The following is a 27469-nucleotide window of genomic DNA, read 5'->3' on the forward strand; positions in this document are numbered from 1 at the left end:
CTTTCTTCCTGACTGCTGGGTTTTTCTTGAAATAGCGAAGAAAAGTATTTTTGAACACCACGAATTATTTCGGAGTCTTTATTTAGGGTTTGGCCTTCATATGTTATGGTTTTTATTCTCTGTTTTGCGTTCCGTTGTTTCTCAAACAGCCATGCTGTCGAGGTCTTCCCTTCATCATTTTCAATTATTTTGAGACCAGCACGTACCCACGCTCCTTCTATTTCCTGAAACTGTTTCGCTGTTATGCTGTTTTTAATTTCTTCTATTTCTGTTCTGATGTTTTCATTATTTCTGTCATGGTGGTGATACAATTTTGATAATTTCTTCCTGTCAGCGTTCTGTTTGTTCCTTTGTTGCTGCTTTTTTATTCTACTAATTTTGATTGCTGTTTGTTTTGTCATGTGTTTAAATTTCTCCCAGACTGTTACAGCATTTTCTATGGATTCTATTTCCTCAACTATTTTCTCTATGTTATTGTTGAATTCAGCATCATCTTTAAGGTGTTTATTAAATTTCCATAGGGGAAAATTTCTGTTTGTAAACTTATCAGCTGTTTCTGTTTGTTGATATTGTAGTTCAGCCATCACCATATGGTGATCGCTGAACATGACAGGTGTGTGTTGTACAGTTTTGACCTTTATATTTCTGAATGTTTGGATGTATATGCGGTCTATTCTAGAGGCGTTTCCGGGTGCAAAATATGTGAATTCCTTCTTTTGGGGATGCAAGATTCTGAAGGCATCTGATAGGCCAGTGGGTGAAAACTCTTGTGAAATTTTTCTGTGGAAGTAAGTTTAGGTGTTCTTGATCCTTTTGTGGTTGTTCTGTAAAGTTCATATCTCCTACTATTATTGGGTTATTTTTTGTTGAATATAGTGTCGCACTTCCTCCCAGAAGGTGGTCTTATGATTATGTGTGGCTGGTCCATATATGTTAATTATGTTGTGTATTTTTTTCTGCCAAAGGAGCTCAACCTCCAGAACTCTATGCCTGATTACGACATTATGGGATAATATTTGGAGGTTACCCGATTATTTTATTAGTGTAGTAACTCCACCTATTCCATTGGTCTGAGCCTCTTCGGCAACGATATGGTACATTGTTTGTAACTTGTATTTGAAGCTGTTTGATGGGTCAGTGTTGTTGTGTAGTCTAGTGTCTTGTATCATAAGTATACCAGGTCTGTGTTGAAAGATTAAATTAACTGTTTGTTGAATCGATGTTTTATTATTTAGCCCGTTTACATTTAGTGTGATAATTTTTAGATTGTGAGTCATAGTTAGAAAGTTGAAAGTTTTCTAGAGCCTTTTCCTTTCCGGACTCTTAGCTATTTTTTTTTCTTTGGGTTTTGACTTCCGGCTTTTGGTGATGGTAGGCATAAACGTCATTTTTGCTCTCTTTACTGGGGTCTGTTTAGTATTCCATTCTGATTTCTCTACTTCGTTTTCTAAATCCGTTTTACTTTTTTCTGTAATTTGTGTTACTGAGATGGTTTGAATTATTTCAATGTTTGGAAGTTCTTCATCTTCAACCGGGCAATTATTATTTAATTCTTCATTTGTGTTATTCGGAGTGATTTTTTTTTCTCTGTAGTTTCAGGTTTTGTTACTTTTTCTGAATTTGAAACTGACCTTTGGCTGTTAGTCTCCTCGCCCGCCCGGATAATCCCTTCCTTTGCCTTTAGCAGAGAATTAGTCTCATTACATTCCTCGTGCCCATAGGTGTTAAGCACTGGGGTGCTGCTCTCATTGACCCGATTCTCTGCCTCATATTCAATACTTGAGGTTATTTCCTGGAAGTCTTCTGCTTTTTCAAGCTCATCGCATGTGTTCGGTTGACTGCCCGAAGGGCGCACGGCCACCATGGAGGCATATGTCTGCCCTGGAGATTGTTTAATATCGTGTCCGATTCTCTTGCATCGCTCATATTTCGATGCTGTACATTCTCTTCTTAGATGACCTACCTGCCTGCATCTGAAGCATACAGGAGGTCTTCCTGGAATGATCACTAAGCCTGGCATTTTAGAAACTTTTATAATGTACGGGATATTTTCTATTCTGGCATCGTCATTCAATGTAATAGTTAATCTTTTTTTGTTAGATAATACATGCGCCCATTCTTTATCTTTTATATTGGATACATTTTCAATACATTCTATTTTACCAAATGATTCAAAGTGCATGCCAACTAATCTATTAGATATTTGGGGGGGCAACCAATGAATTAAAATATCTAATTTTCTAGATCTCACAATGGGGATAATTTCACATGTATGGTTATTAACATTAAGTGATTGTAATTTAGCAAATTTTTCTTTCAAAGAAACATGTTTAAATGAAATTATGAAAATATAACTGAACTTTAAGGAGCCAAGGTGCCATACATCGGAACCTCTTACCTTGCCTTTCAAACTTTCGATGATATCCAGTTCTGTATATGGGGCGCCAGAAGGATCACACTTTAGGATGCAGGCCTTGCTCCAATCTAGTTCATCTGGAAGATTCAACGATGAGAGAACATCTGAATTGAAATCCTTCGCTGTACTGGCAGCAGGTGACTGAAAGACGGTCGCTGATGCCTGTTCCATTGTGTTATGTAGATTTGTTACTGTAGGGACTGGGGATGTATCCTTCAGAGATCCAGTAGCCTTGGTACTTGAAGAGGTATTGCCAGATGAAACATTTCCTTCCGGTAGTTGTTGAAAGCCAGTAGCCTTAATAGGTGAGCTTGTATTAGCAAGTGAAGATTTTTCCGCGATCGACGACATGCTGTATGAAAGCAGACGGTACATTAAGGGCAACATGCCAGCACTGGTAAAGGCTTAAGCAGCACTAATCCTCTTATGCTAGAACACTAAGGAGCACACAAAAACACGTCTGCTCTGGTCTGAGTCCAGCCACTTCATGCCCACGCCACTTCTACTGAGCTACACAGGCTCTTTAAATAAATTCTCAGCCTATATTTCTATCCACTACAGGGTGAAGGCCTCTCCAATTGCGGGAGGTTTTGTGTCTACTATTCCCATGGTGACCCAGTCCATAGTGGGAAAGGACAATCACAAACATCCATTCCTACGCGGGATTCGAACCCGCAGCCTTCTGGCTGGAGAGCGGATAGTCTTACCACTCGGCCAGCCAGGCCAACATTTCAACAACTGCATGAATTGCAAACGGAACGTTTGTAATGTATGCAGAAATAATTGTTTTTAGATGTTTCAAAGTAGTTGATGGCAGTTTTGGTATATAATCTTCGCAGGATTATTATTCTCACCGTCAGTTGTAGGAATAATATTGCATGAAGCTAGTGTTTCTTGTTTCACGATAAACCGACAGACCTCTACTACATATATATAAATTTTTCCATTTCAAGTGGGCACATTTTAGCATATTCATCAATATATAAGGCATAGGAATTTCAGGTGTTTATTTTAGGTAGACTTTTCACGTCAAACTAAATTTGTGAACTGTCTTCATAGTATAAAAATATCTCAGAAGTAATGTTTTCAGATAGAAGTTTTCTATGATTGCTTTGACATGGATCCCAGAAGGAAAAAGGAAAAGGAGAGGGCCTAAATTATTTGGCAGATGACAGAAAATGAAAGAAACGGGCTGGCTGGGAGAGCTAGAGGTAGAAACTGAATTGGTAGTCGAAAAGAGAGAGGGGTGGCTTGGTGAGTTAATATCTATATCTATTTATCTATATACATGTATATACGCGTATACCAAACTGTCCAAAAAGAAACCGAACTTTTCGAAAATAGAAGAAACTAGTGGCGCCACCTGTTGTATCTTTTTGTTTTCGAAAGCGGCAACCTTCATTAGTGTTCTTTCAACTGATAATGCTATTTGCTTCATTAGAAGCCGTGTTATAGTGCCAATCGTAGAAACAAATCAGCATTGTCTTTACTTTTGACTTCTCCAAGCGACTTTTTTTTCGGATGTCCCTCTTCTGGTGGTCTCCACTCAGCATTCTGGCGTTTTACTGAAACACTTCAAATGCTTCAAAAGCATACGGTGATTAATGCTGGTCATGCACTCAATTTTAAGAGCGGTTTAAGCGATTTCCAAGTGGTCGTGAATTTCTTGAAGACGACGAAAAGCCGGCTGTCCAAAAACTGGACTGAGCGAAGTTAACATTCAAAAAGTGCATGATTTCATCAAAGAAAACCCGAAATCATCCGTGAGATTTATTGAAGATGAATTGGGGTTTCCAAAATCAACTGTGCACAACATTTTGACAGAGAGTTTGGGCTTTCGTAAACTGAATTCGCGATTTGTTTCCCACAAGTTGACCGACGACCAAAAAATGTATCGAATTGAACACTGCAAGGACCTCATTAAAATCGTTCGTAAGGACTCAGACTTCCTTCTTTGAAACGATCGTTACTTCTGACGAAACGTGGGCTCATACTCAAAACACCACGCTTCGTCACCAGTAACGATCGTTTCAAGGAAGCCTGAGTCCTTACGAACGATTTTAATGAGGTCCTTGCAGTGTTCAATTCGATACATTTTTTGGTCGTCGGTCAACTTGTGGGGAACAAATCGCGAATTCAATTTACGAAGGCCCAAACTCTCATTCAAAATGTTGTGCACAGTTGATTTTGGAATTCCCCAATTCATCTTCAATCAATCTCACGGAGACTGACTGAATGGGCAGTTCAATCTCCACTGGTAGCCAATCAGAGAGATAGCTGGCCCAAGGCTATATGAGTAGCATCCAGAAATGCGTTAGCAGAGCTAATCTCAGGTGGTATGTTCATTTAAACAGAATAGACAACGAAAGATTGGCAAAACAAGTGTTCTCTGCCAGGTTGGCAGGAAATCGACCAGGAAGACCAAGATATAGGTGGTTTGATAGGGTACAAAGTGCGATATGGTAAACAGCCCCGCCTATTCCCTATACGGGAACAACATAGGCGTTAGCTGATTTTTTTTTTTGATTTTTTCAATCTCACGGACGTTTTCGGGTTTTCTTTGATGAAATCACGCACTTTTAGGAGGTTAACTTCGCTCAGTTTAGATTTGGAAGGACCGGGCTTTTCGTTCTCTTCAAGAGTCTCACGACCACTTTGAAATCGCTTAAACCGCTCTTAAAATTGAGTGCATGATCAGCATTAATCACCGTATGCTTTTTGAAGCATTTCATGCCTTTCGGTAAAACTTTTACCAAGTTTAACACGAAAGTCAATCTCAGCTCTCTGTTTGAAACTCATTTTCCGACCGTTCGTCAAAACACATTGTCACTCTTGGCACTAGAACTCGGCTTCTAATGAAACAAATGTCATAAACAGTTGACACAACACTAACGAAGGTTGCCGCTTTCGACAACAAAAAGATACAACAGGTAGCGCCACTAGTTTCTTCTAATTTGGGAAAGTTCGGTTTCTTTTTGGACGGAGGGTATATACATATATATACATATATGTTAAAGATAACAAGAAATTATTTACTTGGTTTTTAATCCTTTTCCCAAAATGGCAAAACAATATTTTGCACGTAAAATATATTCACGTCTGAACTACTTTTATATACAGGCAAATGACTTCATATCACTTACCTTAGTATGTATCCCATAATGCAAAGCATACCCCCTTACGGGCTGTATAATGGGAAGGGCCCATTATACAGCCCGTTATACACCCCAATTACCCAGACCGATTCGACCTTTACTGAGGTCTCAAAACAGTCAGGGTAGTTGCATTTCCCATTATGCACTCCCATAAAGGGGTGGGGGTGCTTTGCATTATGGGATACATACTAAGGCAAGTGATGTGACGTCATTAGCCTCTATATACAAGTAGCTCAGACGTGAATATATTTCACACGCAAACGTTGTTTTGCATACTTGGGAAAAGGATTAAAAACCAAGTACTGGACATAATATCTTGTCATCTTTAACGTATAATAAACCCAAGGTTTATTATTATAAACCTTGGGTTTAATAAAGATCTGCTCAGAGGTTCTGTGAGTATCCAGACAAAGAAAAGAATGATAAGAATATTGTGGCAAATTTTCACATATGGAAGTGTGACCTGGATATTCAAGAAGAGAGTAAGGCAATAGATAATGGCCTCTGAAATGTGGTGCTATAGGAGAGCTCTGAAAATCCCATGGACAGAACATGTGACAAATACAGATATCCTACAGAGAATGAGATCACAGAGATCTTTATTACAGGAAAAGATCCAGAGAAAGATGAGATTGGCAGGACATGTACTGAGAGGTTCAGCAGGACAGAGGATACTAACAGTTTTAGAAAGAAAAATTATGGGAAAAGGATCAAGAGGCAAAAAACGAAGGACATGGCTTGAAGACAAAAAGGAAAGCCACCAACGGAGAGAACTGGAAGGACATGGTGCTGCACCCTCTCACTGAGGAAGCTACATAAAGAAGAAGAAACCCAAGGTAAAAAAAAACTTTCTACCTATATACTTTCTACATAAACAAATTTTCTACATGCCGTCCTGGTTAGCGGTTAGCATATCCACTCTTCAGGCAAAAGGCTGTGGATTCGCATCCCGCTGTGGGCATAGATGTTTGTGATTGTCTGTGAAAGTCTAGTGGCGATAGCATGCGGTAGATGACGTTCAGGACCGGCGCATAGTATATTTCTTGTGTGTGCGATTAATGTTCGGCGCCTTTCCAAAAAGGTTTTTTTTTTTAATAAAGTGTGAATAAAACGAACTGGAAATAAAAAACAAATGTAAACCACTTTACATTATAATATTACCTATGGATTAGTCCTGCTTATACAAATTTTTTCAAGTTATAAATTTTCAAAATAATATAAAAATAGTAATATAAAGTAAAGAGATTTATTCAAATCTTCTTTACATTAATTTTGCTAAAAGGGACTCGTCTGGCTTTCATTTTAGCGAAATCCTGTCGCAGTACATCAATGTTGGTAGACTAAGCAATATTATTTTCTATTGAAATTAGGTATATTTTCGTAAATTTTAATCAAAAAATTACAAAAATTACAAAAATAAAATTGGGTCCAGGATACAATTTCAGAATTTATTTGTTCGTTTCCGGGAAGATCTGAAGGGGCACGAATGGAAGACGACGTACATTCATAATTATATGTACCATTCTGTACCATTTGGTGTTCGTTTAAACTCTTATCTCATATTTTTTGACATCTTTTAGGGACCTTTTCTTCTGCGGCGCCTGTGTATATTGCACACTTCGCACACGCCTACAGTCGGGCCTGATGGTGTTGGTGTAGATGATGATGGTAGTTGCAGTTGGTAGAGACAGAGAGTTTTAGAGTAGGTGCCCTCCCTCAATGAGCCTTTGAACTCCCTGGAGGTGTTATATAATAATAACAATATATAAGTTAGACAGGGCTAGAATGGCCTCACCTACTCACTTTGGGAAATAAAAGGCAGTAGTGGATTTATTTCTTTATTTAAAGTGGGCATAAATGGGTTGACTTCTGCACTAAATGAAGTGTGTATTAATATTTAGCAATACTTCTATTTTATGATTATACCACCGTACGTTATCCCGGAAAGCATCAAAAGTAAACAAAGGCAATCATTACAATCAGTAGTTTCTCTTCTTACCTCTTATCTCTAGAAATACAGAGTCATACTTCCTTATGTAGTATTCTCCTTCTTTTACTACTTCTCTCTCCTCAAATTATTGCTTGTTTGATAGCTGTTAATAGTGGGCTTCCGTTTTTTGCTGTTAGTTTGACTGTTTAGTAGCTTCGTTCATTCTTGATGCCACTCATGTACTGCTTCTTGGTGTCTCTCTACCAGGTCTTCCCTCCATTATTCACTCAATCAAATTTGTGGTCCAATCTGAGTGTTTTAATAGGTGTTCTACCATGTTATTTCTGCTTTTTTTCAAACGTATGTAGTATGTCTCTTTTTTCTGTCTTTGTTCATGCTTCTTTATTTGTAAATCTTCAGCATTCAGCACCAACACCACATCCCAAATGCTAGAAGTCATGATTTGTCTCTTATTTGGAAAGTCAATACCTCTGACCCCCTAGAGGACCTCACTGCAGACAAAGCTTTTAATAAAACTAATCTTTCTTTTCTCTAGATAGTACACATAACAGATCAGCATGTCTGACAGTAGAGAAACCAGAAAATGAAATGTTCACATCTCCCCACCATCCCTCACCCCTCCATGGGGACAGAACTGAACAATGCAAATTGTTCAGTTCCCAAATGAATGTGTTAATAATCTAAACATACCATTTACTCTTCAGTAATGTTAATAATTTTTATCATTGAAGTAAAATAAATTGGCTTTTCTTTCTAATTATTTTTTGAGACCTGTGGAAGTAGTGTTTACATTCATAGTCCTAGGTCACCCAAAGAAAGCCGTTTAGACTTCGAATATAGTCACTGACCAAATGAAAATTTTTTAAACTTTTCTTTGATCGGTTCCCGAGTTAGTCGATCTCTGTCACTGTCTTAGAAACTTAGAGAAGAAGACCAGAAACGACAAACTCACCTCCAAAAAATCGATTGTAGAACCGGCACTATTTCAGGCAGTAATACTTTGTGTTAGGATCAGGGACCAGGAGATGGCGACACTTGTCTGTCTTTCTCTCTCTCCCTCTCTTCACCGGATGCCGTTTATAATTAGTGATAGTCCTCGGTTATCTATCTACAATTGGCTACCAGGAAAATGAACTTCCTCTTCAGTCTCCAAAAGTTAGAGCTAAAATAGCCTCACCTGCTCCCTATAAGTAATAAAAAAGCGTTAGCGGATTTATTCTTTTATTTTTTGTTATTTGTAATGGGCATACATCTTCGTCATAAGTGTAACATTAACAGATGGTTCCTTTTTAAACTTTTGGTATATCATTTAAATATGAAGGAAATTAAACTTTTTCAAAATTGCTGTTTATTTAGGCCAGCTAATATGCGATTGGCTAGAGTGGAGGCTAGCTGCCTACTGGTCTTCAAAAAACGTCTACCCTATTCACCTACTTCCTTTCGGACATGAAAAACGTTAGGGGATTTATTTCATCAACAGAACACAAACAATGCCAGATGCCGTAATGCATCACACAGTACATTCGACCTGAACCGATTGCATTGGATCATCGGGCCGAGATTGGAGATTTTTCAAAAATTCAAAAATCACCAGCGTACATTGTTAAATTACATTAACAATTTTAAGCATGAATTTGTTTTAAATCATGCAAGTTTTTCATCTGCAACATATTATTCATTTTTGTTTTGCACCCTTCCCCACCTTACCACATCCCATATTAAAATATGAGGGGGAAAGGACACGCAAGGGTTAAGGAATCGGAAACTTTTTAGGCTTTCAGTTTTTAACGGATATGCACGCTTTGAGGTCCAAAAAATCGATAGGACAGTTTTTGGAATGATGTCTGACTGTCCCAAATGGTACGTCGGGGTGAGGCAAGGAGTCGAATACAAAGAGTGCCTAGAGAGTCTACAAAGACCTGCGGTCCTGAGTTCATCCCGTCTGGTGATGTGTATATTATTGAGGATGAGGGAAAGTGAGCTAAGATCCCTTTAGCGAGAGAAAAGGGAGGACTGTGTGTTGACACCATTGAAGGCGACTGGGTTATCCTTGCACCCCTGAAGGATGGTATGGAGATCAGTGTGTTTAAGGCACTGGTTGCAGAGGATCTTGATGTGAAGGATGTTTGGGAACATGATTTGTCAAAGGGCATTTTTAGGATGCATTAGGATGAATGGGAGTGATCTCATCGGCAAAGTTATGCATAGCATTTGTAGTGATTGATAATAGTTGATTTATGTATAAGAGAAAGAGGGTAGATGAGAGAACAGGACTCCGAGATACTCCTGCATTCAGTGGCGCACCCAGAGGCGGACAAAGGGACCTTGGTACCCCAAAGAAAAAGAAAAACACTAGAAAATTTTCCAAAAATCTTTTCCTACTTAAAATTCATTTTTTATTTATGTTGTGTCATGTCTTCTATTTCTATGCTACTTATGAATTACCGGTCACATAAAGTGACTCTATAGCTCTTGGGAATCACCGCTGCTGTGAATACAAGGTGAATGAAGTAGTGTTCGGGCAGACCGAGCGCTACTTCGTTTTCCCGAGCCAGGCCAGAGGAGATCACGGGTATCATGTATTGGCGATCACTGCAGATGCTCAATCATAGGCCGTATGCCATGTGTTGGGTATATTCTCAAATAGTCTACTTAAATCCCCCTCCCCCCACACACCCAAGATTAAATCCTGAATGTGACACTGCCTGCATTAGTGACAAAGCTCGAAGAGAGGAAGCCATCCACCATGACATGCAGTAAATGACCAGAAAGGAAGGTGGATATAGTTATACACGATGGCGAGTAAACAGAAGGAAAGCAGTTAAAAAACTGCCTTCATGCCAAACACGAACAAAAGCCTTGAAATGTCAAGGGCGATAGCACACTTTCTCCGAACTTTTCCATATCACATGTCCAGTGGCGAGTGATATAGGCTAAGATATCAGCCGTTTATTTGGATTGGCAGAATTCATTCTGATGGCCGCTGATTAACTGGTGAGCTTCTGGGTAGCGACAAAATTGACAATTGATAACTTTGTCCATTATTTTGGAGGGGTTGGGATGATAGCAATCGGTCAGTAATTGGATTGTAGTCTTTTGTCTCCCATTTTTGGAATGAGTTAGATTTATGTTAGTTTTCATGAGATGGGATAGGTGCCAGCTGATGTAGAAGATTGAAAAAATGATAGAGGACAGGTTTTTGCTCTGGAGCACATCGCTTCAGTACAGTAGGAGAGATGGCATAGTGACCAAACGAATTTGTAGTGCTCAGATTGTCTAATATTCTTCGTATGTCTTTTCGCCGAAAGACCACAGGTAAGCCTTACGGTGTTCAGTTGCTAGTATTGAAGGAAGTGATTTGCTTTCGTCGTTTATGCAGGAATTACAGGAAAAGAGTGATATTAGAATGTCAGCTTTTTCTTTAAGTGGTGAAACAATGGTGCCATCTGAATGGATGAGAGGTGGGAACACAAGTGAGCAGAAGTTGTGTCTGATAACGTTTGCAAGGGACCAGAAATCATAGCTACTGTTTAGACTAGAGACTAGTTTTCTGCTATTGGCCTTCATGAAGTTGGATTTGGATTTGATAATGGCTGATTTACATTTATTGCATGCTTCCCCATAGCTGAATATAAAGCTGGGTTCTTCATCCACACACCTTGGATAAATTGAGTATTTTTTCCTTGTACTGCTTACAGACATCTTGTTTTGAATCAAGTCTTGGAAAGTGGAGGAATTTTGTATGGAATGAGGGATGAATGCTCATGCCACTGTGAATGATTTCTGTGGCTCGCTCAGTGCAAGTATTTGTGTCAGAAGAGCAAAAGCAATAGTTATGGCATGGGAAAGAAGCGTAGTAGTAGTAGTAGTAGTAGTTCCAGAGATCATCCTGCTTTGTACCTTTGTGACTGAGTGTGGTTAGAGGAGGGACATTCTGTAAAACTCGAAACTTGCACAAGACTGTGGTCTGAGGTTCCAAGAGGAGAGATAACGTCTATAATGTGTCTGGAAGGAGAATTGGTTAAACAAAGATCGAGGGTATTCAGAAAGTAGATGAAATTATATGGAATTCGGATATGTAGCTGCACGATTTGCGTTAAATCATTGCTTATAGCGAAAACTTCCACATCACCTCTAGCTTGATCGGTGAGGTGGAAGTTTTGTGGACATTCAGGTCATCTAGAACGATGACTCTGCTATTTAGATAGCTGGATTGTAAATGGTTGCATTTTATTGAGAGGAAGGTGAAGAAGTCTGTGTGGTTTTTAGAAATTAGAGACTGGTAAACGCAGCAGATGAATACTACAAACTGGGGCAAGGAAACTTAGCCAGAGGTGAAAAGCGGGGTATTCTAAATTTGGCATCCTCCAACAGGCAATGTGAGAACGTACTAAGGCAGGGGTGCCACCTTTGTGGAGAAATGAATCATGAAGTGTATAAGTTCGACATTGACGCTGTACTGTGATTGATGTACCTGCAATTTGGGTTTCTGTTACGAGTTGGAGGACTGGTTTGGAAATATGTAAGTGGTGATTAACGTCGTTCATGTTTAAATTTATGCCGCGGTTGTTTGTAAAATGTATGTGGAAATGATTTTTTTTTCTTTTTGAGTAAGGGTTCGTGGCAAGTTTGGAATATTATTTAGTTTGATTTGTTTTGATGAAGTGGTTGTTAAGGGAGATTTATTTTGTTCACAGGGCTACTCATCATTGTTTGTGTTCCATTTCTTCATTTTTGATTTATTATTAAATGAAAGGAAATAGTGCGGAGATGAAGTGAGAAAAAATAGACTCGTGAACGTGACATCCATACAGAGACCAACTAGGTTCCTTGCATTCCGTGGCCTCGACAGTGCCTCCCACATGCCACTATTTGGACTCACTCACAAGACATTGATTGGCAGAATATTACTATTACTATTACTATTATTACGGGCAACTCCAGGGAGTCATTAGACTCATCGAGGGAGGCCCCAAATCATATTCATCACAACTATCTGACATTCATACAGTATCTATCATACCTCGGCTTGAACTCATTCACTGTCACAGCATCCACTACAGACTCAGGGAGCGCATTCCACTCATTCACTACTCTAAAAGTAAAGAACCCAGCTCTAACACCTTTACTAACCACACTTTTTCCCAGTTTCCATGGATGTCCCCTAGTCCTCCCACAACCAGCCCTGTTCTCAAAAATATCTTCTGAATTAATTTTATAGAAACCCTTCAGTAATTTGAATGTCTCAATCATATCTCCCCTCCTCCGCCTATCAACCAATTCTTGCAACCCACAAATCCTCAACCTGTTCTCATACGGTTCATTCCACAGACCTGCTATCATCTTGGTCACTCGCCTCTGGATCCTCTCCACCTCCTCCCCATCAAGAAGAAACCTAGGTGACCAAATCTGAGCACAGTAGTCTAGATGGGGTCTTATCAAGGCTCGATAGAGAGGAACAATAACCTGCTTGTCTCTGCTTGTCAACGTATTCTTCAGCAACCAAGTGATTTGATGAGCTGTTTTGGTCACTTTTGCAATGTGTCCCCTAAATTTCAATTCCTTATCCACCAACACTCCTAAATCTCGTGCCTCATCAATTTCCTGGAGCAGGGTTCCACCAATGCAGTAAACTGCCGCCAATCTTTTCACCCCAAAATGCATAACCTTACATTTGGCCACATTAAACTGACATCCCTTCTCCTTAGCCGAGACCTCCAATCTATCCAAATCATCCTGCAAAATTTTGACGTCATCTGCATTCACTATTGCCCTACCCAACTTCGCATCATCCGCAAACAAATGAACTGTTCCTCTCAGATCATTTCCTATATCATTTATGAACAAATTAAACAGCAGTGGTCCAAGAACAGATCTTGTGGCACACCACTAGTCACAGGCCGTCTTGTGGACTCTACTCCCGAGTAAACCACTCTCTGATATCTCTCCGTCAACCACCCTCCTATCCATCTCACCAACCCTATGTCCATTTCCATATGCTGCAATTTACTGATTAGAATTCCATGTGGAATCCTGTCAAAGGCCTTGGCAAGGTCCAGTAGAATCACCGTAAACCCATTACCCTTATCCAGTTCAGCCGTTACTGTGTTATAATACGTGAGCAAATTACTGAGGCATGACCTACCCTTCACAAAACCATGCTGTCCCCGATACAGTATCCCATTTTCTTCAATCCAATCTTGCATTTTCCTTTTGACTATTTTCTCTAAGACCTTGACAATGATTCCTGATATGCTAATCGGTCGGTAATTTACAACAGCAGTCTTGGAACCACCTTTATGCAGTGGAACTATTTTCCCCTCTTTCCACCCGTTCGGGACTAACCCAGACTCGAGACTCAAATTAAACAAAATGGTCAAGGGTACTGACAATTCTTTAGCTGCTTCTCGTACAACACGAGCTGGTATACCATCCAATCCCACAGATGTATTGACATTGAGGTTATGCAATAGACTACTCACCTCCACTTCATTAACCACAATTCCCGTATAATCTACTGGTTTATTCGTTTCTGCAATGTCACCACCTGGATGATATACTTTTGCAAAGTGCTCACTCAGTAACTCAACTATCTCAACTGATTCAGTTACCTCCCTACCATCGGCATTCTTTAAAATCAATCTGCCATGTACATTTTTCCTTTTACTTGCTACATATCTAAAAAACTGTTTAGGATTCTCTTTAGCCTGCATGGCCAATGTTCTTTCGTAATCCTTTTTTGCTTTTCTTACCACACTCGTCACCCTTCTGGCCTGCGCTTTATACCGTTCATGTGCTTGCCGGTCACCCTTCTCCTTAAATTCCCTCCATAGTTGTTTCTTTTTTTGCAACTCAAGCTTAATGGTGTTATTCATCCATTTAACCCCTACTTGATTTATTATTCGGACTCTAGGTATACAGTCAGCCATTGCTTCATGCAAGCACTTCTTAACTACCTCCCATGCACTATCAACTTCTAGTCCTTGCAGTTGTACATGCCATGGCACTGAACCAATCAAACTCCTAAGCTTGTCATACTTTCCCGCCCGATAATTCCACATGTACCCTGTCTTAATTGAAAATTCTACACCTTTAGCCACCTCCCAAGTTAAGACCCTATGATCACTCTCACCGATTGGTGGCAATATGGTCATATTTGTTACAGCCAAATCCTCAGATGTAATTACTAGGTCAAGCACTCTCTGACCCCTAGTATTTCCTCCTGACTCGTTACTGACCGGTTCGGCCCCGTATACTATCCGGCGGCCGGCCTGCGTTAACTGCTGTACCCTCGAAGTAGAGGTTGGTCTAGGTCTCTAAGTATGTTAGGAATATCCTTGAAGAGTATTACTCACACTGCATGGAGAGGAATGGAAGCTGGAACTCCTGCTCTGGAAGCCAAATATAGCATTCACTACTTAAAACCACAATAAGCGAGGTGGGTTCACGGTGATGAAGGTCGTTTATATCCAGTGATCTAGCTGGCATTTCCTCCAAATAAGAAGATATCTTCGATTTATTATTATTATTTTTTCAGCAGGAATGCTCGCTGTAAGCGCCAGAGCTCCTTTTGTAGACACAGGCCACATTACTGGAAGGCAGGATTGACTTGACTGGAAGGTGCATTGTGTATCCTTGCCCATTAGTAGCCATTTACTACATCTTGTCTGACATGTCTGCAATTATTAGGGCTAGAACACTCTTCGAATGCTCTAGCTCTAATAATTGGTCATTTTCTAGACGTATTCAGCTAACACGCTCACAGACCAATTAGAAGATCTGTACTTAATTAGAGTTATTATTATTATTATTATTATTATTCCTGATACCTCCAAGGAGTCTGAAGACTCATCGCGGGAGGCACCTACAACTGTCTCAACCACTACTATGTACCAGGATCCTTTAGAAACACTACTTGAAACCAAAGAACTGCATGCTTGCGAAAGAAAAGGGACTCCTGTAAAACTGTTCATGAAATAGTTGATAATATTGAAATTATTTCAAGAGTAGATGCTAATTTAGAAAATAAATAAATAAATAGAGTACCTCTGTTTTAAAGATATTCCTTGAATCAGTAATCGAGAAAAAGCTCATTGCATACCACTCTTCATCCTCACGCACTTGCAGAAATTGTGCGCGAATGTGTGTGTGTGTGTGTGGAGATTGATGCACTTTGTTACATGATAGATGAAGTTATTAAATAAGCATTTAATTAATTTTGTTTGTATAATTAATTTTCTGTCCGGTGTCACTACTGATGCCAGAAATTCTAGAATGTAAACTAAATTTATCGAGGACTGATAAAACAGGACGTTTCTCCTTTCGTCTTTAATTAACATGTGTGAATATCTTTATGAAATTGGATCTAATGACAGTACTCCTGAAATTATTATGTTGGATGACGATACTTATGAAGGTAGGAAATTATTTTATTACATAAATACCATCATTGAGGTAGCATAACCATTGAAGAGTTATTTTAAAATACTATACAAAAATTGTTTATAGCCTGAAACGATGTAAAATTGGATTTCTAGGATACGATTTTGATATTGGATATCTTTACATAAGAATACACGCACGTTGCATAAGCACGATACTCTGAATCTAGGTATATAGTTATATGAGTTCTTCAACCGAACCCATTAATTCCTTGAAATTTCAGCGAGATCATTGGTTTATATAATTCAAGTAAGGATGAATATTCGAATAGCGGTCATGAATCCATTTGTGATGACGTTTTGTTCATTAGAAAGTAAAGTTAATAACATCCTAGGCTACGTAGGAGAGCCTGTGTAGCTCAGTGGATGTGGCGTTTGCCAACCACGGCGCTTGGCCGCACGAAGGAAGCTTGGTTTCGAGTCTAGTCGGCGACTAGAGGAAATTTTTCTAAGCTTTTTTCGCCTGGTTCCTGAGTTAGTCGATCTCTGGCACGGGCAAGCAGGTTTTTCCTCCCGGAAACTCGGGTTTTTCGTTCTGTAAACTCAAGAAAATCGACCGTAGAACCCACATTATTTCAGACATTAAATATATTCTGTTAAGGTTAGGGACCACGAGATGGCGGCACATTTGAGCCGTCTCTCTTCACTGAGTACCGCTTAATTAGTGATAGCCTTGGGCCATCTATCTCTGATTGGTACCAGTGGAGATTGAACTGCCCACTCAGTCTCCAAAAGTTAGATAGGGCTAAATGGCCTCGCCTACTCCCCGTATACGGGAATAAAAAGGCGCTAGCTGATTTTTTTTTTTTTTTTTTTTAGGCTACGTAGGCAGAAATATGTTACTTCTGTGAGCGCACAAATGTTGGATTAAGAACTATAGGTAAAATGATTCCTTACTAAATTATGGAATATACTTTTATATCTTTTAGTTTTTTTTTTTTTTTTTTTTTTACTAATCCTCCTGGAAACTTGAGTTTTTTTTTATCCCTCATACAGATAAATCGGTGTTGAGAACACATGTAATTTACAGACAAAAATGCTATTGGTGGTGAGCAGTAGATGACGGTGATGTAGATGATGATGATAGTTGCAGTTTGCTGTAGTTGTTGGTTTAAGTGGCGGAGACCAACAGTTGTAGAGTTGGTACCTTCCCTTGATGAGTCTTTGGACTCCTTGGAGATGTCACATAATAATAATCTCTTGTTGAAGAATGTCTCTTAGTTTTTAATTTCTATTTACAGATTGTTTATTGAAATTCATTTTTTTTTACTGTATATTTGTTCCACCTCATACCGTATATTAGGAAGATACTGGCCTATGAAACTGAGGTGCTTAATACCTAACCAATTCTCATTGTGGGCTGGCCTACTTATATCTGGAAGAACGGAGAACGAGAGAGAAATTAGTTGTTCATATTGGATCGAAGCTACTACAAAATGCATTATGTGTGCATAATGTTGTGCCATATAATGAATCTGTCATTTAAATAATTCATCCTCAGTTTGAAAAGTCATGAATATTTCTCTCATGTCATAACGAAAATCGAAATCGTCTTACATATTGCGAGAGATAGAGTGAAAATCCTTGATATTCTGGCATGAATGCTGAGTACTTCTGTTACTGTTATATTGTGGAATGATCATTCCCCTTTCTTAAGTGAATTAAAACCTGTATATAATCATCCATGGTATCGAATAAAGAGCCATTTACTTTTAGCGATTTAAAATGATTCACGATGCATTCAACATCGGAAATTCCTCAGTATTTTACTTTAGGAAAAAAAGTTGTATATACTTAAATTTCATTGGTTTTCCCATTGGTTCTTCGAATGAATATGAATCCTCCCCCCCAATCAAAGGTTACTAACCTATCATACATTAGTACGGTTGTGTGCAAACAGCTTGCATAATCCAAAAACCTTGTTTTAATGATCAAACATGCAATTTCTTTCAATCCATTTCAGAATTCCAATAAGCATGCGATTGTTGTGGTGGGCCTCGCAATACACAATATAAATTATTTACCACTGAAAGACATTCATAAACATCTATGTGTACAGTAGAATTGGTGAGTGGAAAGAACTGCCAACTGGACCAACCAGGTTGGCATCTGAGTTTCATCTATCCATCCATCTTTTTTTTTTTTTTTTCTGCAATGTCACATTTTATTTATATTATCATCATCAACAGATCGCCATGGATTCAAGAGACACATCGGTGGAGGTCTCACTCTCATATGAACAGCTCATCGTACATTGACTTAAATGCATTCACTGTCTCTGCACTCACCACACTCTCAGGTAATGCATTCCAATCACCCACCACTCTCCATTGCAAAAAATCGACTTCTCACCACCTTGCTCACACCCACCTTATACAGCTTCCAGGGATGGCTTCTCATTCTCCCTGTCTCCAGATATTCCATGAAAAATCTCATCCATGCTAACATGGTAATTACTTCTTACTAAATTATATGTCTAGATCAGTAGCACACTCAGGATTTAACTTTGGGGCAGGGGGGCCCCGAGTTGAGTAGATGATTTGAGTATCCCCACTATGCATCACATACGACCTATGACTGAGCATCTGCAATGATTGCTAATTCATAAGTAGTATAGAAATAGAAGACATGCCACAACATAAATAAAAAAATGAAATTTTAATTAGGAAAAGATTTTTGGAAAATTTTCTAGTGTTTTTTTTTTCTTTTCTTTGGAGGGGCCAGGGCTCCTTGCCCTCCCCCCCCCCTCTGGGTGCACCACTGGTCTAGATCATGTCTCCCCTCTTCCTTCTATTCACTAGGTGTAATTTGCATTTTCTCAATCTTTCCTCATAGTCCACATTCCAGAGATCAGAAACCACCTTAGTCAATTGTCTCTGGACCTTTTCCAATAAATCTTCATCTTTTTGAAAACCAGGTAACTAAATTTGTGCATAGTAATCCATATGTGGCCTGATCAAAGCTTTATACAAGGGAACCATAACATCCTTACTTCTACAAAATGTCCTCTGCTCATTTCCATAATCTGCAGTGTTGTCCTCACAGTATTAGCATAATGTCGTGGACATTATGCTAATACTGTGAGGACAACAATGCATTCCTCTCCTACACCTCCAAAACATCCCAGAAATATGACTTCTTCATCATTACTGCAACCTTGGTATCACCTGTGGGTCTGGCTCCCACTGATGAAACCTCAATAAAGGTCGAAACTGGGCTCCCACTGATGAAACCTCAATAAAGGTCGAAACTGGTCTGGGTAGTGACCCTTCCCATAATGCTATGCATTATGGGATACTAAGGCAAGTGATGTGAAGTCATTAGCTCCTATATACGAGTTGCCCTGTCATGATTATATTTCAGGTGCAAACTTTGTTTGCTTACACTTGAATAAAGGATTACACCAAGTATATAATTTCTTAGTATCTTTAATTTATGGTGGTGGTAATGGTAGATAGGAGCTTGAAATTTAAGTGTCACATTGCTGGATCTGTGGATGACAACAGATTATGGCAATAATGAGGACATTGACAGGTACAAAAAAGGTTCTCTATTATACAAGACTGCCCTGGTCAAGCAACATTTAGACTACCGTGCAAATTTAGTAATTTTTCAATGAGATAAAGGGGTTTTGGAAAAAGTTCAAAGAAGAGTGACTGAGATGTCAGGTTCCTGGAAATTGGATATAAGGACAGGTTGAAGAAGTAACATTCTCAAAGCATAAGGTGGATAGGAAGAATAATGTGATTGAGACATAAGTTGGAAAGGGCATCAATCTTGTCTGTGTTAAGCTAACAAAATTATTGCAGACAAAATATTGTCATAAAGTGAAGTGAGATAATAGCCTTCCTTAGAACTTGTGATGTAGGCCAGGGGGGTGAGGAGCAGGTTTATTCGGTCATGGTGGTGAGTCAAGTGTAATCCATTGCATGTGAATGTAGAAAGTGTAAAAATATTGAATGAGTTTATAGCTTTGATGAATACGTTTTATAGCAAGGATCTCTCATGATAAATCTTTTATTGACTCCAGGGAGGCCTTGTGATAGTAATTCTAATATTCCCATATGTGAAATCTGTATGTTAAATGTAAGTCTAATCAAAACCAAACTAATAAAAAAAGCATAACAAAAACAGTATTAGTCCATATTTTAATAAACTTAGGGAATTAAATTGGATATGGTAATTAATTATTCTGTTATATATCATTTTAGTCAATTTATCAGTGAGTCCATGGATAATGAGAACAAAACTGGCTTTAGCTTTTGCTATCATCCGCAACACTCCTAGTGGAATGACAAGTGTGGAATATACATGGCAGCTGGCTGATAAATTAAGAAATACACAAGAGAAGTGGAAAATGAAATGTCAAGACCTAGAACGTGAAATATTAAATCTGAAGCAGAAGATTGGATTATTTCAAATGAAAGGTGGTAATGTTAGTGGGGATAAGGATCTATTAACTGGTAAGTATTCTGCATTGTCACAATTATTATCATATTATTGTATGTACCTCTATGGAGTCAAATGACTCACCAAGGGATAGGTTTGTAACTCACATAACACCTAAATGCCTATTGTACTTCTTGAGCACATTCACTGAAGATGTGCACAGCTTCCATTGGCAACCTATTCCAACTTGCTCACTGTGCACTATGGGAAGAAAAAAAAAAAATCTAGATCTTGCACGTTTTTTTGCACATTCTTACTAGGGATGATCTCAAATTATCAGGGGATGACCCTGTTTTCCATATTATATATCATATCAGCCTGCACTTCTTTATTTGTTTGTCCAACTTTGAAGCCCACAGTCTGCTCACTCTGGTCATTTGTAACAGTTCACAAGAACAACTTGATTTCACTTGATTTAACTTGATTAGATTTCACTCCCTTGAGTGAAATCTAATTTCTTGATTTAACTTGATTAACTTGATTTCACTCCCTTGAATTTACTGTTTTTATTACTACTACTACTCAGTGGCGTAGCTGGGGAGGGGGGTCCCCCCCCTCAGGCGGCACTTTGAAACTTACCCTATACATTATTTTGACTTTTTGTAGTGTTTTTGGTCTGTATTGAGAGGGCTGCAAACTCAGGGACAGCCCCGGGTGGCAAAAGCTCTAGCAATGCCACTGCTACTACTATTAATGTGAGGACTCCTCCAGGCATTTCAAGAACAAATTGAGAGAGAGAGTCTCTTTTAGTTAGTCATATTTAAATACCTGTCATATCTCTCTTTGAACATATTCACTGAACTCACACTCAAACTTCAAGCAATAGCCCATTTTACACACTAAATAATCACCATGAAAAGAAACAAATTTTACCCCAACCTCCATAAGCTGCAGAATGTCACTTATATCTATACCATATGATACCCCTTATTAACCTCTATGTTTCTGTCATATTATTATTATGACACAAACATACAGGTTATTACAGTAACCTCCATGGATTCAGTAGACTCATTGTGGGAGGCCCATTCAACCAACAACATGTCTATCATATTGAACTTTGAAGTTATTTACACTCCCTGCATTCACAGTACACTCTGGTAATGCATTCCTCCCCAAAAACTCTCCACATAAAAAAATATACTTCTCACACCCTTCTTTACCACATATTTATAGAACTTCTAGGGATGATCTCTGTTCTTCCCATCTTAACCTCAACTCTTTTCATAATTCCTTATGTATTTATCTGGTAGAATCCCTTAACTAACTTGAAGGTCTCTATCATGTCTCTTCTTTTCCTCCCATCCACCAAACACTCTAATCCACATTCCCTCAATCGCACTGCATAACTAACACTCCAGAGTCCCAACATCACTTTGGTTATTCATCTTTAGACCCTATCTAGTTTTCTGCATACAAATCAAAACTAGGAAACTAAATTTTAGCATCATCTGCAGTTGATACACCAATCCATCATGGTACTCTATCAAATACCTTTGCATAGTCCAAGAAAATTACTGTATATGAATCTCCCTTATTCAACACATTCATCTTATCCCAAAATGTAAGAAGATTGCTAAAACAAAGACCTGCATTTCATAAACCCATGCTGACTATCATTGAGAATCTTATGTCCATCAACTCAATCCTTTATTCTATTACTAAACCAATTTCTCCAACACTTTGACCACAACTGCAGATATACAGACTAGGCTATAATTAGAAACTTTTGTTCTAGAACCATGCTTGTAGAAAGGAACTATTTTACCTTCTTTCCACTCCTTAGGAACCTTCCCCACTACAAGACTTACATTAAATTACCAGATCAAGAGCATGGCTAACTTTTTTTACCTTCTTTAAAAACATGTGGTGATATATTATCCATTCCTATAACCTTAACATCTAACCTAAGCAACACCTGATACACCTCTGAGTCTCACCTTTAATTATCCTAATACTTGCTTCCCTTCTACATGTTCATAGCATCATTCGAATCAGTATGATATGCACTGATGAATTGTTCATTACATAATTCTGCTCTATCACTCCCACTCTGCTACCATAACTATCTACCAGGAACAACTTTCCATAAGTATTTTTCCTCTTGCTTGCCAGATAGCAGAAAAATTCCCTTGGATTAACTTTGACCTTACTGGCCAATCTTCTCTCACATTCTACTTTTTCTTTTTTAACCATGTTTGTCACTTTTCTGGCATGCAGTTTATATTCTTCGTACATCTGTTCACTACAAACTGTCTTGTAACTCTTCATTAACAATTTCTTTTATTACACTGCTTGCTTCAATTCATGTACTGTTTATCGATCTCACTCCTACTCTGTTTATTTGCTGAACTGTTGGTATGCTGTTATGCATTACATGTGTCAGATACTGCCTTATAATTTCCCATGCACCGTCAGCATCTTTCTTGCACAACTCATCAACCCAATGTATTGATGTCAGTTAACTACCGAGCTTCTCATAATTACTCACCTTGTAGTTCCACATATGTACCCTTTTGATAACAACTTTTTCCTATTTGATTACTTTCCAAACCAATATACCTCATGATAAATCTCACCAACAGGTGACAGCATCTACTTTTTTGCACTGCATCACTCTGCTCTGCCATAATCACTTCCTCACTTTTGTATCCATCTTCTTCCTATCCTTCCATCTTCCTGCTCCTCAACCTCTTTCTAACTCTTAGTGATGCTCATTTTGTATAAACTCCGTGTGCCCTTTGTAAACAACAATCACTCGAAATGTCCAACACCATACCCATTCAAATGCAATCCATCAGCTTTGAACCATTCTAACTTACCTTCAAATTCATTCCATACATTCACAAATTGAAAACCCTCTTTGCCAGACACAGTTCAGCTATCTTGGCATTCAGTATTATTGCTCTCCTTCTCAGCTCACTATTACTATCATATCTGGGCAGCAAACTACTTTCATAATGACTATTATTTTCTTAATTTCCTGCAACATCTTCTTCAAATCCCTTTATCACTAACCACTAATTTTGACACTTGTTCCTTCCTTCTATGCAAAGCATATGATATTTGTTTCGGTGTACCACCTGATAAACATGTCTTATATACCACACCTTTAATGATTGCATCACCATATAATGCCACATCATCTTTAGATACTTGCTTCTTCCTATAACCTTTTCATTTACATTATTTAATTTCTTTTTTTTTAAACATTCAGTTTCCTTCTCTATATGTTTAATCTGACTTTTCATTTTCATTATTCTTGCCTAAACTCTTCCATGTTACTTCTTACTATTGTTGCTAGCACTTCCATCGATTTTCTGATTACTCTTGGTGATACTGTTTTCATTTTTGGAATGCCCTTTATACCTTTTATATAGTGTGTGCGACACTTCTCACACTATAATATGTTCCTTCTTCTTATTTAACCTAATGCTCCATAAATATTGAACATTTTTGGACACATGCATGTAACAGTTGTTATAGAACATCCACTGCAAAAAGTCCACAGAGAAGCTTGATTTCTGAGTTGAAACCTTCCACCTTTCTGGCGTATGCTTCTTTACTGCTGCCATTTTTGTAACATATCTCCACTCCTCCTCTGGCTGTTCCTCAGACTTCAAAGGCTAGATTCCCTCATTCTGTTCTCTTATGCAGAGTTTTATGCTATGATCCAGAAGGAGCTGAAAAGATCATTTCTATATACAGTAGTCCAGATGTAATCTTATCAAAGTATTTAAAGTTGGAGAATAACTCCATTTTTCTTTCTTTTTCATTCTTAGAAGAAAACAAGGTGGTGTTCTCTTCATCTCATGAAATTTTTCATTGTATGGAAAATGGGAGAGAACACATGGTCATCTATGGAAATTAAGTTTGTTCACAGTTAAGAAAGGAGTAAGAGCTAGATTTTTCTCTCATAGAGTGGTGAGTAGAACAGTTTGCCTTTTGAAGAAGTTGAGCGCATCTAGTGTGAATGAGTTTAAGGGAAGGTATGGCAGCTGGTTTGAGTGATGTATAGCCCATTCTCTCTGTTGATGAGTTCCAACTTCCTCGTAATGTCAGATAATAATAATAAAATAATAAAAAAAATTATCCTTGAGTGCATAAAGGATTTATACCCATTCAACAGCCTGTAAAGTGCCTTGTGTCTGCAACTTAGCTTAATATGGAACTCTTAATATCCATTGCTATAGCAGTTGAGAACTAACAGAGCACAATTAGCAATCCTTTTGCACACAAGATTATCAAAATAACAAAGTCTATTAGCTAACCATCCCTATATCTCTATGCTTCCAACTGACCATTCATCTCCATCCCCCTCAATTTTAACAGAATTTGTTATATGATATTCTATTAAATATTTTTCATGATTAAAGAAGCAGATTACTGTATAGTTATTTCTTCTGCCAAATACAGTTGTCATCCTATTATAAAATTAACTAGTTTGCTGCAACAGGAAATCTTTTAACGAAACCTGCTTTTCTCTAGAAAGATTCGCATCAGTCTAGTTTTGAATTCTATATCTAACTAGAAAATCCAATACACTGATCCTTTTGTCAGGCTCTTGTTGAACAAGAAGGGACAATATCTGCTCCCTTGCCCACTCTGTAAATATATATAGAATATCTTATCCTGTCCCAGAATCTTATTACTATTAAACTTACTATTCCTAATACTTTGCATGCATGAATGTCTATGTCCAGTGTATTCTCCGCTTTCTTGACTACTCTTTCAAAACTACTCCCAATTCCCAAAACATGAAGTACAGTGACAGAATACTTTCTGAACATATCTGCAATATCTTCTTTTGATGACCAATGTGGTGCTGTCTTTAGAAACTATGGCCAGTCCTCTATACTCACCTTTTCTTCTACTAGCTAACTATAGAATTTTGCTCTACTAAGCAAATCTCCTTTTATTTACTATTGGAAAGTGGCATATGAAATTATGCCAATGGCACTACTGATATCCTCCTGCCACTACTTCTCATGATGGTATAGCAGGTTACTAGTATGTTGCTTGAGTTAGTAATAGTGTCCTTCTCTATAATTCTAACATGTTTTCCTCAGTGAAGTTTGCACCTGTCTAGCCACTACCCCTGACATAAGGTTTTAATAGCAATGTCTCATATAGTTATAAACATTGGTATAACTGTATGAGACATTATTATTAAATCCACGATGCATGTTGTCCATGTTACATCTATTGTATGTTCTGTAAAGTAGCTATCTCTAAACATCACAAAGAATCCTTATATATGTTCTTTCCAGCTTAGCTAGTTAATGCTTCCATTCCATAGTTAAGCATCCATCATTATCATGGCTATCACTCACCAATCTCATGTGCCAGAATATTTCATAATCACTTCCTTCCTCTATGTTTCCTGGCCTATAATACACTCTTATCACATACCTAATGGATAGAAGAATATGTATCTTCTTCTCATCAATTTGTTTGTCTAGGTTTCACTGGTCTTTTCATCTTGCAACTGGTCTTCTTCTCTCTCTCTTTTCCCCTTTGATCTCTATTTATCCATTTCTTTTGGTAGTGATATCTTTCCATCCTATATAAATGCTCTTTCCATTTCTCTCTATATTCCTTGATATTTAATTTAAATTATAAATACTAAATTCTTCTAATATCTTCATTTTTATGCAGTCTGATTTAGTTCATTCTTTAATTGTTCTTGTGTTATATTCCTGCAATATACCATCTTCTGTTACCACTTCTCACTGATACCAATGATTTGTGGATTTGATCAAGCCAGTGCCCTTTTATTTCTAATACTTCTCATACTGGCTTATGTACAGAACATCTTGCTCTTGTCTCCCCTTTACTTTCCATCTCCCTCACCCTTATACTGAAGTATATGAGTGTCCAACAGGACGAAATATACAGTTGGTTGCTGCTATAGATGAGGGGATGAAGGATTTTGCAGATTGTATGTTTGGCAATTGCTTAGTAAGTGGAGGGCAATTAATTATTATGGAGGACTTCCCTGTGGGAACATAGATTGGAAGAAGGAATGAACATATGGGAGGAAGGAAATGGAATTTCCACAGTTAAAGGAATATTTACCTGAGGTAGCATATGTGTAACCAAGATGACCGCATTACTACCACTTGATGAGTGTGATCATGTGGTCTTGACCTGAGTAGGGACTAAATGTATGGAATTTTTAGTTAAGGGGGGGGGATATGTATGGAATTACAGGTATCTGGTAAGTATGACAAACTCTGCTGGGAGTAATGGCATGGCATGAAAACTGCAAGGGTTGGATGCTGATAATGCATGGGAGGTGGTAAAGGAGTGTTTGGGAGAAGTAACAGCAGGCATGCTCAGAGTCAGGAGGTTAAATCAAGTGGGAGTTAAATGAGTGAATAGCATTATTAAGCAGGAGTTACAAAAAAAAAAAAAAAAAAGAAAGAAAGAAAGAAAAATTTGTTAAGGGAATCCAAAGAGAAAGGTGACCAGCAGGCTTATGTGCCTGTTGGTCACCTTTCTCTTTGAACAGGCACATGAGCAATATAAAGCTTAAGGGTGACAAGTATGATAAGAAAGGCAAAATTAGAGTATGAGAGAAAATCAGCAGTGCAGGACAAACATAATCCCAAAGAGTTGTTTCAGTATGTGACAAGTAAAAGGATGAACAATCATGGAAAAATAATTTTGATGAATGCCGATGGTAGAGAGGTGACTGAAGCAGACAAAATAATTGAATTACTAAGTGAGCACTTTGCAAGAGTACAGTAGTTCCCTGTTATCCATGGGTTCACTTTCTGCAGTTTGTTACCCAAGGTCAACCACAGTCTGAAAATATTAAAAGGAAAAATTCCAGAAATAAACAATTCATAAGTTTTAAATTGCACATCATTCTGAGTAGCATGATGAAATCTCATGCCTTCCCATTTGGGATATGAATCATCCCTTTGTCCAGTGTATCCACACTGTACTGTATACATTACCTGCCCATTAGTCCGGGATATGAATCATCCCTTTGTCCAGTGTATCCACACTGTACTGTATATACTACCTGCCTATTAGTCACTTAAAGCTG

General features: G+C 38.2%; 1 protein-coding gene across 1 annotated transcript in view; it reads left to right on the top strand.

The window, feature by feature from the left end:
* Window positions 1-15859: 15859 nt before the first annotated feature.
* Window positions 15860-27469, top strand: part of LOC150100949 (meiosis-specific protein MEI4-like) — a 39441-nt gene continuing 27831 nt past the window's right edge. The window contains exons 1-2 of the mRNA XM_090401941.1: window positions 15860-15938; window positions 20175-20426. Of these exons, the coding sequence (XP_090258067.1) occupies window positions 15860-15938; window positions 20175-20426 (331 nt within the window). The remainder of the gene's footprint in view (window positions 15939-20174; window positions 20427-27469) is intronic.

The sequence above is a fragment of the Typopeltis vanoorti genome, chromosome 12, assembly GCF_054136105.1.
Source record: "Typopeltis vanoorti isolate ZY-2024b chromosome 12, IOZ_Tvanoo_1.0, whole genome shotgun sequence".
NCBI classification, from domain to species: domain Eukaryota; kingdom Metazoa; phylum Arthropoda; class Arachnida; order Uropygi; family Thelyphonidae; genus Typopeltis; species Typopeltis vanoorti.